The 11,894-nt window shown below is 43.0% G+C and overlaps 1 protein-coding gene across 1 annotated transcript; it reads right to left on the bottom strand.

Annotated features, from left to right (window-relative positions):
• Positions 1–4,975: 4,975 nt before the first annotated feature.
• LOC144827411 (protein S100-P-like) lies at positions 4,976–8,894 on the bottom strand. Its single transcript, XM_078685735.1, has 2 exons — positions 8,753–8,894; positions 4,976–5,124 (listed from the first exon to the last, which is right to left on the bottom strand). The coding sequence occupies exons 1-2, from the start codon at positions 8,882–8,884 to the stop codon at positions 4,987–4,989; spliced, it is 270 nt and encodes an 89-aa protein (XP_078541861.1). The 5' UTR covers positions 8,885–8,894; the 3' UTR covers positions 4,976–4,986.
• Positions 8,895–11,894: the final 3,000 nt, after the last annotated feature.

Here is an 11,894-nt window from a genome sequence, read left to right on the forward strand (position 1 = left end):
CAATGCCACCGCTACTATACGCCACAAACGTCGCACATAGGCTGATGGATTATTGGATGAATCCGGGGTTATCAATATGCGGTTGTAGTTGGGTGGATGGGAGTGAATGTACAGATGGATGAATTAACACATAGTGATTACATTGTTCAGCGTCGGCGTGAGTATGGGTGGACGATGTAGATTTGGGGAGAGACTCATTTTAAGTTCGTGGATTTAAACGAAATTGTAATAATGTGGCAGAGCAGAACTGTAATCTTTTTAACTTGTGTTATAACAGAGTACTGTCACATTAAGATCAGTGCAGTTTTACGTAGTCTGTGGTTGTTACATATACCGAATAAACAACAAAGAAGGTCAAGGGGAATATTTTCTGACCATCCACTGATATATACCCCTAGAGCTATGAAAGTACAAAAGATATCAGGAGGTCAATCAAAAATGCATGAACTGTCCAAAGTAAAAGTGTTAAATTGGGGAGCAATCACAAAGTTCATATGGAAATGATACAACGTGACCATCAATTGATTCCCATCAGATACCCATCCTGTGCCGCCCTACATCATTTGGGATCCTTCAACCAAGGTTTGTGAGATGTGACCACAAACTGAGTGATATGCCACACAATTGAACAAACAGGATCAACAAATAGGGAATCGTTGTAAATGCATTAGGGGGGTAAATGACTAGCAGTGCAAAAAAAGTAAGCAAAATGGTGGTGCTTGAAAAAGTGAGTGATATAAAAATGGGTTATGAAAGTGGAAAAATATGATTTAATAGTATCCTATCCATACCCAATATTAAAAAACAGTGCAAGGTAGTTTTATACAAATAGCTACCCAGATGGAAAAGAGGTCAACATGTTTCTGCGGTAAAGTGGAGTCTCGAGATCTCCGCCTGCTTCATCAGGACCTATGTTTAATGCTACTGCTTAAATGGTTGAGAAAATAAGAAAAAAGTGTCACCTGAAATACGCCAGTTCAGAAGATCCAGATCATCACAGTGGCGAAACAGGGCAAAAAAATATATAAATACAAAAAAACACATTAACATTTGCGACAGTTTGCAACCCACATTATTTATGTGTGAAATTATGAATAGCCAATAATATTATTAGTTACTAGATCTCAAATTAGTAGACCTTTCAAATTTAGTACCATTATTGTAATATAAAAATTATTCTACAGATTGAATTAGGAAAACACAATGGTTTCACTCACCCAAATTATGGGGAATGCATACCCCACCTCACCTGGCTACAGCGCAGGTATAGAAGGAGCACCGCTCTGGGGAGAGGGAAGGAAAGAGAGAACAGATCGAGGAAAGGCTTAAGGCTGTTATCAATGCATCAGTTTCATTTAGAGAATGTTGATCGTAGGTACAGGGGTAGGGAGTTGAAGTCTCATTATCCATTGGCTACATCAGTAGCCTAATCACACCCCCTGGAACGTCATCCTTAATTTTATTTTTCCACTATTAAAACACAAAGACTAAACATCGCAAAATGGGCGCCCTGGAATTATCTAGTCAGAACATTGGCGTCCCATATGTGCGATTGCCCCGGTCTGACTTGCAAACTGTAACGATCATGTCAGGCAAACCGACAGTAAAGTTAGAACACATCGTCATAGGCAGAATGAAAACCGGAGCGCTTACACGCGTTCTAAGTTCAAAAACAATTAATTTAGACCCCCACCGTCCTGCTTACCTGTCCGTCGGTAGCTTGATGGACAGGAAGCAGGCTATTGAGGTCAAGCTACCTCCCTCCACGACAGCCTAGACGGATGTCAGGAGTACCGACGGACAGGTAAGCAGGACGGTGGGGGTCTAAATTAATTGTTTTTGAACTTAGAACGCGTGTAAGCGCTCCGGTTTTCATTCTGCCTATGACGATGTGTTCTAACTTTACTGTCGGTTTGCCTGACATGATCGTTACAGTTTGCAAGTCAGACCGGGGCAATCGCACATATGGGACGCCAATGTTCTGACTAGATAATTCCAGGGCGCCCATTTTGCGATGTTTAGTCTTTGTGTTTTAATAGTGGAAAAATAAAATTAAGGATGACGTTCCAGGGGGTGTGATTAGGCTACTGATGTAGCCAATGGATAATGAGACTTCAACTCCCTACCCCTGTACCTACGATCAACATTCTCTAAATGAAACTGATGCATTGATAACAGCCTTAAGCCTTTCCTCGATCTGTTCTCTCTTTCCTTCCCTCTCCCCAGAGCGGTGCTCCTTCTATACCTGCGCTGTAGCCAGGTGAGGTGGGGTATGCATTCCCCATAATTTGGGTGAGTGAAACCATTGTGTTTTCCTAATTCAATCTGTAGAATAATTTTTATATTACAATAATGGTACTAAATTTGAAAGGTCTACTAATTTGAGATCTAGTAACTAATAATATTATTGGCTATTCATAATTTCACACATAAATAATGTGGGTTGCAAACTGTCGCAAATGTTAATGTGTTTTTTTGTATTTATATATTTTTTTGCCCTGTTTCGCCACTGTGATGATCTGGATCTTCTGAACTGGCGTATTTCAGGTGACACTTTTTTCTTATTTTCTCAACCATTTAAGCAGTAGCATTAAACATAGGTCCTGATGAAGCAGGCGGAGATCTCGAGACTCCACTTTACCGCAGAAACATGTTGACCTCTTTTCCATCTGGGTAGCTATTTGTATAAAACTACCTTGCACTGTTTTTTAATATTGGGTATGGATAGGATACTATTAAATGATATTTTTCCACTTTCATAACCCATTTTTATATCACTCACTTTTTCAAGCACCACCATTTTCTTACTTTTTTGCACTGCTAGTCATTTACCCCCCTAATGCATTTACAACGATTCCCTATTTGTTGATCCTGTTTGTTCAATTGTGTGGCATATCACTCAGTTTGTGGTCACATCTCACAAACCTTGGTTGAAGGATCCCAAATGATGTAGGGTGGCACAGGATGGGTATCTGATGGGAATCAATTGATGGTCACGTTGTATCATTTCCATATGAACTTTGTGATTGCTCCCCAATTTAACACTTTTACTTTGGACAGTTCATGCATTTTTGATTGACCTCCTGATATCTTTTGTACTGTTACATATACCGGCCCGTGTTTTAACTCTGCCAGCATTTCCGTTCATGGGGGTCCGATCCATAACATGATTGTATTACAATTTAATTTGCATCGCGCTTACTATCCCTTACGAGGCGAAGAAGCGCTTTACTGGATCAACATGCTATTCTGAAGCAAAGTTAGTCAGCTGCCTCCAGAGTGTGGGGTGAACTATTGATGGAGGAGTGATGCTATGCTGCTGTCAGCTAGGGATAGGAAGACGGCAGTGCACGGCACACTTGGGTAGAAATAGATGGGGTGTTTGATTGGAAATGAGTGCCATAGCCTTGCGCTGCACCTGCCTTGCCCTGCTGTGCAGAGTTTAGCTGCTGTGCAGGTTTTAGCTACTGTGCTAAAGTGATCAGTGCGTCAGTCGTGCTCTGCAGACTTGAGTGGAAACAGAGGTGGTGAAAACAAAGGCTCCGCTCGTGTGTTGCACCTGCCTCGCTCTAGTATGCAGGGGGTAGCTCAGCTGCTGTGCAGGGGTTAGCTGCAGTGTGTGTGAGAGAGCGACAGCAGCACGCGAGAGACAGCAGCGCGCGAGCTTTTATTTATGTTTTGGTTTTTGAAGCAAATAAAACGCATTGTTATCTGCAATATAATTAGCTCAAACTCGCGTAAATACACGAACTATTGCATTGCAAATGCTATAGGTCTCGCATTTGCGAGACATTAAGCTATTGGCATTGTAAATGACAACGCCATTTAGTTATTTTCAAAACCAACACATAAATAAAAATTGTCATTTACAATGCCAATAGCTCAAACTTTCCAAAAGGCGAAACCATTGCAGTGTAAATGCTGGTTTTATTTTAGACAATACTGTGTGATAAACCAGCCTCGAAATAGTTGAACTTTTATTAGAAACACATTACACCCTCCGTTCATTTTCAAATGTTGCACATCGTGTTAGCTGTCATGTGCCAAAAGAAGAGAGACAGACTCCGGACCCTGTGGCCAGCAGCATACTTTTGATGAGATTTTTGGGAATGGCCTTCACCAGCTGTTAATGTTGCCGGTGGCCGCTACCGCGCAGGAGGCGGCCCACCACATACTGTGACACCCAAACTTGGCCCATTGTCATTCTGTATGTGGCAATCAGCAGCATACAGAGTGACAATGGGCGGGATGGGGCTGCTCTTGTGTTTCACAGACGAGTGCCCCATCAGAGAGCTGAAGCCTCTCACAGGGAAACGCTCTGTTCCCCGCCAGGCCTAAATTAACAGACAAAAGGCGTCCGTAAAAGGGATCCTCACGGACAACGGACGTGAGGCCCAATTTACAGACGGTCCGTGAAATTTACAGACGGTTGGTCACCCTAGGGTAAGGTACCTGCGATTCAAAGAGCTCCTTCAAACAAGAGTTATGGATAGTATCCTGAATTAGACCAAAAGGTCATTAAGAGACAGTAGAGGATTCACAAGTGTCTGTAGGGGATACCTGCTTTTGAATGCTTTACAGAGTGCCGGTTTAAGTTGATATTTTTAATGCAATTACAAAATAGGATAATCCAATGGCACATTTCCTAGTAGGCCTCTTAGCCTGGAATTTTGGTGGGGTGAACCAGGTAGAGTGCTGTACAAGATGATATTTAAGTAAACACTTTATTCAAGTTAAAACATATGCAGTGAGAACTTCGCACTCCTTTGCAATCAATTAGAAGGTGGGAAATTACATGAAGTAATAGACTCCCCACATGTAGCCTTGTATTGCTCCATTTGCCATGCTCAAGTGGCCTAGGAAAGCAAAAAAATACTTCAGGATATCGCCCCCCTTATCAACCACGTGAGTAGCTAACATGCCAAGAGAGACAAGTTACTGAAAAGAGGAATAAACTAGAGAAATGTTATTCTTAATTTATTTCGATTAGGATTCACATTCCTCCAATAGCATACTCAGAAATGCTAAAAATATAGCAAACTCTTTGAAGGAAACCTTCTTGTCGCCATCCAAGTCCATCATTTTCATCACCTCTTTTGCCATGTCCTCGTCTTTCCCAGAGGCCTGTAGGATGAAGAGGCAAACAGGAACAAGTTTAATAAAAATGAAGTACAATATGTTCATAACATTCTACTTAATAGCTAGTTAGGAACTTTGGAGAAGCTTCCCTCCTAACACCTCCCTCCAACCCTCAATTATTTATTAGTGCGGACACAGATTGGTCATGCTCAGTACAATCGTTAAACAATGTTCATAACACCATTCTCCAGAAAGCAATGTTTACCAGATATTACTTTTGACCAGATGGGCTAGCCAACAAGAGCCATCCATCAGTACTGGTTGCTCAAGTCCTATACCATGGCAGGCTCTGTAGCAAGTGTGGCCCACAGTCTTTAAGTGGTAGTTCTATGGATTTTTAACCAACAAAATCCATCCATGGGCAGCAGTCCACCTTCTGGTCTCCTAGAATACAGTCACCCTAAAGCTCCACACTTGGGGTTGCTACATCGGTCACCAGCTGCCCTTAGGAAGAACCCTCTCAGCCGAAAGACCAGGGCAGAGTGACTATTTACATGGTCTCTCTAGAGAGAGAAAGTTGCAGAGACAGCATGCAGGTCAGAAAATTCTATAGTACAGGAACTGCCTATTACATTTGCTGGTTCTGCAACACCTCTTACAGCATCCATTGTGTCCCATGACCTTCATCGAGCAATGGCCCTCGGCCTCAAGCACTAGATCATGCTTACGATTCATGCAATTACACCTGCCTAGAACCACTACATCCAACATCCAGTCAGTCCTTCTGCCCTCAATTTGTAAACACGTGGTTTGAACCAAAAGTCACATTTGTGTTTAGAATTTCATCCCTCCTTTCATAGAGGGACTAAATATTGAACTAGGTAGATATAGTGTTGTGGACACTGCATGTAATCCAAGAACTAAAATGATACCAGGGTTTTGGATTTCAGACGTTGAATCCAACGCTAGGCAAATAGGTGCATGGTCATCCTGCCTTCGAATATTTCGTCAGAACAGCCCAACAACCTTTGCCCTCCTCAGACATGAACTTTGAGAAGAAAAAGAAAATGCACAGGGCAGAGTAATAAAATGAGACCTTCTGTCTGAAGTACCAAAAACACCAGAACAGTCTACAAGTGGTAAACATTTGCTCAGCCATTAGTCATTCGATTCGCGAGCAGCTAAGTTGTCAGGCACTTGGTCAGGTGCTATAACTCAATCAATGTCAATGTAGTTTTTTGTAAGTTGGTGATCTTTACCCATCAGCATTCATAAAAGTAAGTATTTCAGAAGACTCCGACTAACCTATATTTTCCCCTTAATTTGGGGTAATAAAGGGAGTACAGCCATGCGGCTGGATGACCCAAACCTACCCATTGTTTCCAGCAAGGCCACTGGAAGGGTGTCATTTGGGTGACCGAGCTTACAGTCACTGTATAATTTTAAACGTAATTAAGACTCTTCCAGACTTCATTCAAAAAGCTAGTATATTCGTCACAAGCTCTGTCACTTACATTTTTAATCCTAAAAAGCAGTTAAATTATGTACACCACTCTAGACAGTCAAACTACACCAAAGTGTTGCTTATCTGAAACAAGTACCGTAGACTGAATGGTGTCCAAATACCATGGCTGAAAGCCATCTGCCTTCATGATCAGATGTTAGCATTCTGGAATTTTATTTTAAACCTCACACCACTAGTGACCAGCATGTCCGTGGTACGAATCACAATAAAATAAATATATATTTTTTTAATTTAAAAAAAAAAAAACAACCTTCCTGCCTAGTCCGGAGTCTTTGCTCTCATCTTCCAGGAACAGGAAGCACTCTGCACAGAGGCTCTCCTGACCAATCAATGCAGCATTGAGATTGGTCAGAGTGCTGAGACAAGGGGCACAGCCAGGGGCTGGAGGGGAGAGCATGTTCCATATGCAGGCTTTAATGCAGCCTGCATGGCGAACAGGGAAAGTACCCATGACTGTTTTGGGTGGTCCAAGATTGCTGACCAAGCAGTCACTGCACAGGAGAGTGTTGTACCACTCCTCCCCTGCTTCAGCCTGACCCCCTCAGCAAGCTGCAGCAGCAAGAGTCCTATATACAACATTATAGTTATTTTATTTCTTCCTTCCTTTTCCTGCTTGAAGGCAGTGAGGCAACGCTCCTCTGCCTTAGTGGAGGAGCCGCCACTGCTTCTCAGCAGAAGCTTTAAGCTTACTATTATAGGGTGAAGAGCACATGTGCTTTTCAAATACTCCTATTGAGGTAATCTTGAAGATTCCCATGTAGGCAGCTGTATGTGCCTTCTGTAAGAGCTAAATGTTACATCTAGAGGAGACATGCTCATTGTGCACAGGCATGATGCAGACATTTACTTTAGTGAAGCAACAAGAAATTGAGAGATGCTATTCTTAATAAAAAAAGGCTGGAATATTGCCAAATGTTGAAAGTTAGTGGTGGAAGAGGCGACTTCACGACTAGTGTCTATAGTGATTATCCTGTACTTTGTTCTTAATCCATCAGCCGTAAAAGCTGTATACTTCCATAGACAATCCCATCTCTAAGGAGTGTAAAGTACCAATAAAAGATAACCAAACTGCCATGACATTATCAAGCCAAACAGAGCCATAAATAGGACCTCAGAAAGCACCTGCTAGGCTGCAAATTGCAAGCAGCATTATGAAGGTCCAGGCATACATTGGGCTAATACCCTTACAATAAATGAGAGAGAATACATAACTATTACTGGGCAATATGAGCCTATAATGCCATCAATTCGTGACATTTACAAAAGATGTTTTTTATTCATGCTTGACTGACACTGTAGACAAGTCTTAATGTTTTGGGAAATGTGGGTTTTGTTTGGGGATAATAAAATATTTGCAACGAAGTCTTATATATCAAATTTTAAAATGGAAACAGAATTGGAAGAAAATTTAACAAGCAATTTAAAATGGGTTTCTTTGGTATTACAGAGAAGAGTTTACCAAGACATGAAAAAATAAAATAAAGTGCAACGCGGGACAGTACATTGTTGCAGTCGGGGACGTTGGTTTTTAATACTTCCACACAAGGGAGGATTCATTGGTAAAGGTTTGCTTAGAGGATGGGCCTGCAAGGAGGAGCTTGTCCGATATAGTAAATCAATGTTTAGTGGCTCACTGGTTAGAGATGGCAGACCTGGGAACAGGACAGCCCGGGACCAGGTTTCAATTCCCGACGCGGCAGGGTCTTGGACCAGGGTCAGCGAACTCTATAATTCTCACCTCGGTGCCTACTCTAACTAGGGATCACACTCGGTAACTCTGGGCATTAGCATGCATCATCTCCACCACGGCCACAACATACGCCGGGGATGCCTGGTTTCACCTTGAAGATACCCAGTAGGGACCATCTCACAGGGAAAGCCAGGACGGGTTCCCCAGGGGTCTATAGCGCAGAGATACTCCTTCGGGGGTCGATTCTAGCGCGTTACACGCAATTAATTAAAGCATTACAATATACCTGCTACTAACATTTGTTTTGGAAAGTTAAATATTCTGCAAATGAATTAAGCACTTCACTATGGGAAATAATTCCCAGCAAGACCGTTTCTGAAAGTTACATTCTTTGAAACCACTGGCAAACATTCAAGAGGTATATATTTAAAAATAAACCGAGGTTAGGTTGTACTCACAGATAGACCTGGGAACTCTTCCTTCAGAAGCTTGCTCAACTCCTCCTGGTTCAGCTCTCCAGTCTTCCCATCAGCCCCTGAGTATTTCTTGAATGTCTGGATCATACCCCCACACAGCTTTTCCAGAGGCATCTTTACTGTTTCGATCTGTAAAGCGAGTACACAAACTCAGGCTGGTTCAAAGAAATTCCAGCTTCACAAATGACAAAGAGCCCCTCACTCTCTAGCAGGCAGAAAGGCCAAAAGGTACCAAATTATCTATAGGCTCCCCAGCCCCTCTGTACTGTTTGTCCAAGCCAGACAGGAGCTCTGTGGTGCTGCTCTGGATGGTTCAAATGAGGATTACTCTTTGCCCTTACTGGCCAGTGTCAATAACAGCATCCCTTGAATTTGGGATACCCTATAGTTTTTACCTGGTCTTAAGTTTCTCAAAAGTATCCAAAATGCAGCATATTGGCACTGCACAAAGTACAAATGAACATTCTGATCCCAATCTCATGCACTCGGGCCCGGCTAGCTCAAAGATTGCCTTCTCTGGGCCATTTTACTCTGCGGCCATCAACCATTCTTCATGTTCTCCACTAGAGTGTTCACACATCTACTCCGGGTCAGAGGTCAGTGTACAAGCAGCAAGGACTCCACCTTACCCCATTCAAGTTAGACCAGACTGGTGGCAGTTATTGGAGCTACAGCAGCTTTGAAGGGCGGTATGCAAGAAAGATCTGGGCCCTTTCATCCTGATGGAGCTAAAGCTTGGCGGTTGGAGTGGTTGCTATAGAGACTGCAGTACTCACCTTTACTTGGTGCTTTGATAGTCGCAGTAAGGAGAGCAGGCACTGATCGGTGTGTCCAGTGCAGTCAAAATACTGTTCAGCAAGTTATGAAGTGGTCAATGCCAAATTTGAGCCAGTGGTGGCCACCAGCAGGGTTGGGGTGAACATACCGGGGGTTTGACTGGAAGTACGGGCTGGTTTTGTTCTTGGGTGTCGGTTTATCCCTTAGGGGAGGGGGTGGTGGGGAGTGAAGGAAACTGTTTTAGGCTTCAAAGCACCCACTGCAGAGCTCCTTTTATGCCTGGCAGTTCTCAGCAACATTGTCAAGCTCTGGTGAATAATATCCCTGCTGGACAGGGATCTGAGTTTTGTCTAGTGCCAGTTTTGACTCATTTAAAGTAGCGCAAAAAGCATGTACCATGCAGATCACAGCACTTTGTTGATATCTCAGTGAGTTACTGCTTTTGTCAGAGTTACTTGCAGTTCCTAAGTTACAGTAGTAACTAGCACAGGGACCTAAGAACTGACAAAGGGCTGCATGATACCGATTAGAAAGTAGTGTTTTTTCCCACGGTCTTTCCTTATTCAATCTTTTACAGGCTTAGTTTAGGTAGAAATAAATTGCTAGTGAAGTCAACCCTAATCACTGTAGGTTTTGATTCCGGAGTTTGTGCTTCTCCAGAATAAAAATACCTACCTGTGGGGATGACATTAAAATCCTACACATTGTAGTCACCTTTGTCTTATGTAAGATTTTCTATACACCTATTAACTCCTATCTCACCAATTTTCTCTGCATATGTGCATGATGTAAAGTGCTCCAACACCAGGGCCGGACTGGCTACCGGGCAGTTGTGTGTGCTGCCGAGCAGGGGGACGATTTATCCGTGCTGTGGGCGTATTTAGTTGATTGGGACCTGCGTGCGCTTTGAAAGAACGAAAAAAAAAGCAAAACGAATTTCGTTTTGCACACTGGTTCCCATCAACGAAAGCATCCCCCTGCTCGGCAGCACACACAACTGCCCGGTAGCCAGTCCGGCCCTGTCCAACACCCTACCCTGGTATGAAAGGTGCTATAAACCAAATTAAGTACATGAGAGGTGAACTATGGAGAGAAGATGAGCACTTGTGTACAGTGACAGAGGAAGTGGGTGGAGTAGGCGACCATTAAGGAGTCCAAAACAATTTGGTCTCACTGAGTGCCACCAACTCCGCTTATTGGGGTGGAGGATACCAACAACCATTTAAATGATCCTTCCCTCTGCTCCGCTTCTTGGCTGGGCTTAAGAGTTTGTGTGAGCACTTACATTTTATTTAAATTCATGTTTCATGCTAGACATTTTATTTTTTGTGTTACCTGCGGGTTATTGTTTTTGCGCAATATAAATTTTTATCAATCAATCAATCTCTGTGGGTTAGACTTCCCTAACTTGATGCACTGCAAGGTCATCATTTCCTGTGCTTTAAAAGCCAATTTAACAATAGATCCAAAGGGTTGACCAAGGCTCCATTTTTTCACTAATTCTCGTGGGGGGGCATTCCCCTCAACAATCTCACCTTATAGTAGTCAGGCTAACTCCATGCATTGTTTGGGCCAATGGTGTGACCAAAAGTGAGGGGGGCCCTGCAAAGTGCATGGATGAGTCCCCCCTACATGGCCCACCACTTTTGCTGAGGGGCCCTGTGTAGCTACTCTACCCCACCAGGCAGGGGCTTCTGTTAAGCCACAGGCTTGGTCTGATCTGACAATGTGCCAGGGCTGCTTTAGGTTCCTAGTCCGACCCTACCTACCAGCACCTTTTTTAGGAGACTATGACTTCTGTTTATTCTCAGACTATGAACAAGATAGAAGAAAAAATAAGTGCATTGGCAAAGCAATTAGGTCTCTAGGACCTGTGGCTTTGAGAATGGTTTTTAAGCACGCTACTGATCTATTTGAAGAAAGGTGAAAATCTAAGACTTTCCTTAGATGCCTTAGGCGAGGGGGGGGCTCACTCAGACCAGTGCCACCCTGCAGCTTCTCAGAACTGACGGTAGCACTTTTTTGTAAGAAATATTGTCTCGCAAGTGAGAGGTATGTGCTAGCACGCATGCTCTAGCCCAAAAGGGGTAAAAGGTCAAAGAATAGTGACAAAGTAGGGTTGAAAAAAAATACAAAAAAATAAACTCATCAAGAGTGAGCGAATAAGGCGAGCTGTGCCTGATGGTGGATAACAGACATGAGGTACAAATCAAGACTAGATAGCCTTGTAACTTTAGCAACCCTGACATTAGGAAGTGCAGTTCTGAGAAAAACCTAGTGCCCCCACGAATTATTCTTTTAAGAGTGAAGCACAGAGTCCTCTCAGCTCAACGTCGTTCACTTTGTG

This window comes from Lissotriton helveticus, chromosome 4_1, assembly GCF_964261635.1.
Source record: "Lissotriton helveticus chromosome 4_1, aLisHel1.1, whole genome shotgun sequence".
NCBI classification, from domain to species: domain Eukaryota; kingdom Metazoa; phylum Chordata; class Amphibia; order Caudata; family Salamandridae; genus Lissotriton; species Lissotriton helveticus.

Excerpts from the sequence above, each read along its gene's own strand:
- LOC144827411 (XM_078685735.1), bottom strand. The coding sequence starts at position 8,884 with ATGCCTCTGGAAAAGCTGTGTGGGGGTATGATCCAGACATTCAAGAAA. Across the intron at positions 5,125-8,752 it reads AAGAGTTCCCAGGTCTATCT|GCCTCTGGGAAAGACGAGGA; the intron begins GTGAGTACAACC and ends TTCATCCTACAG.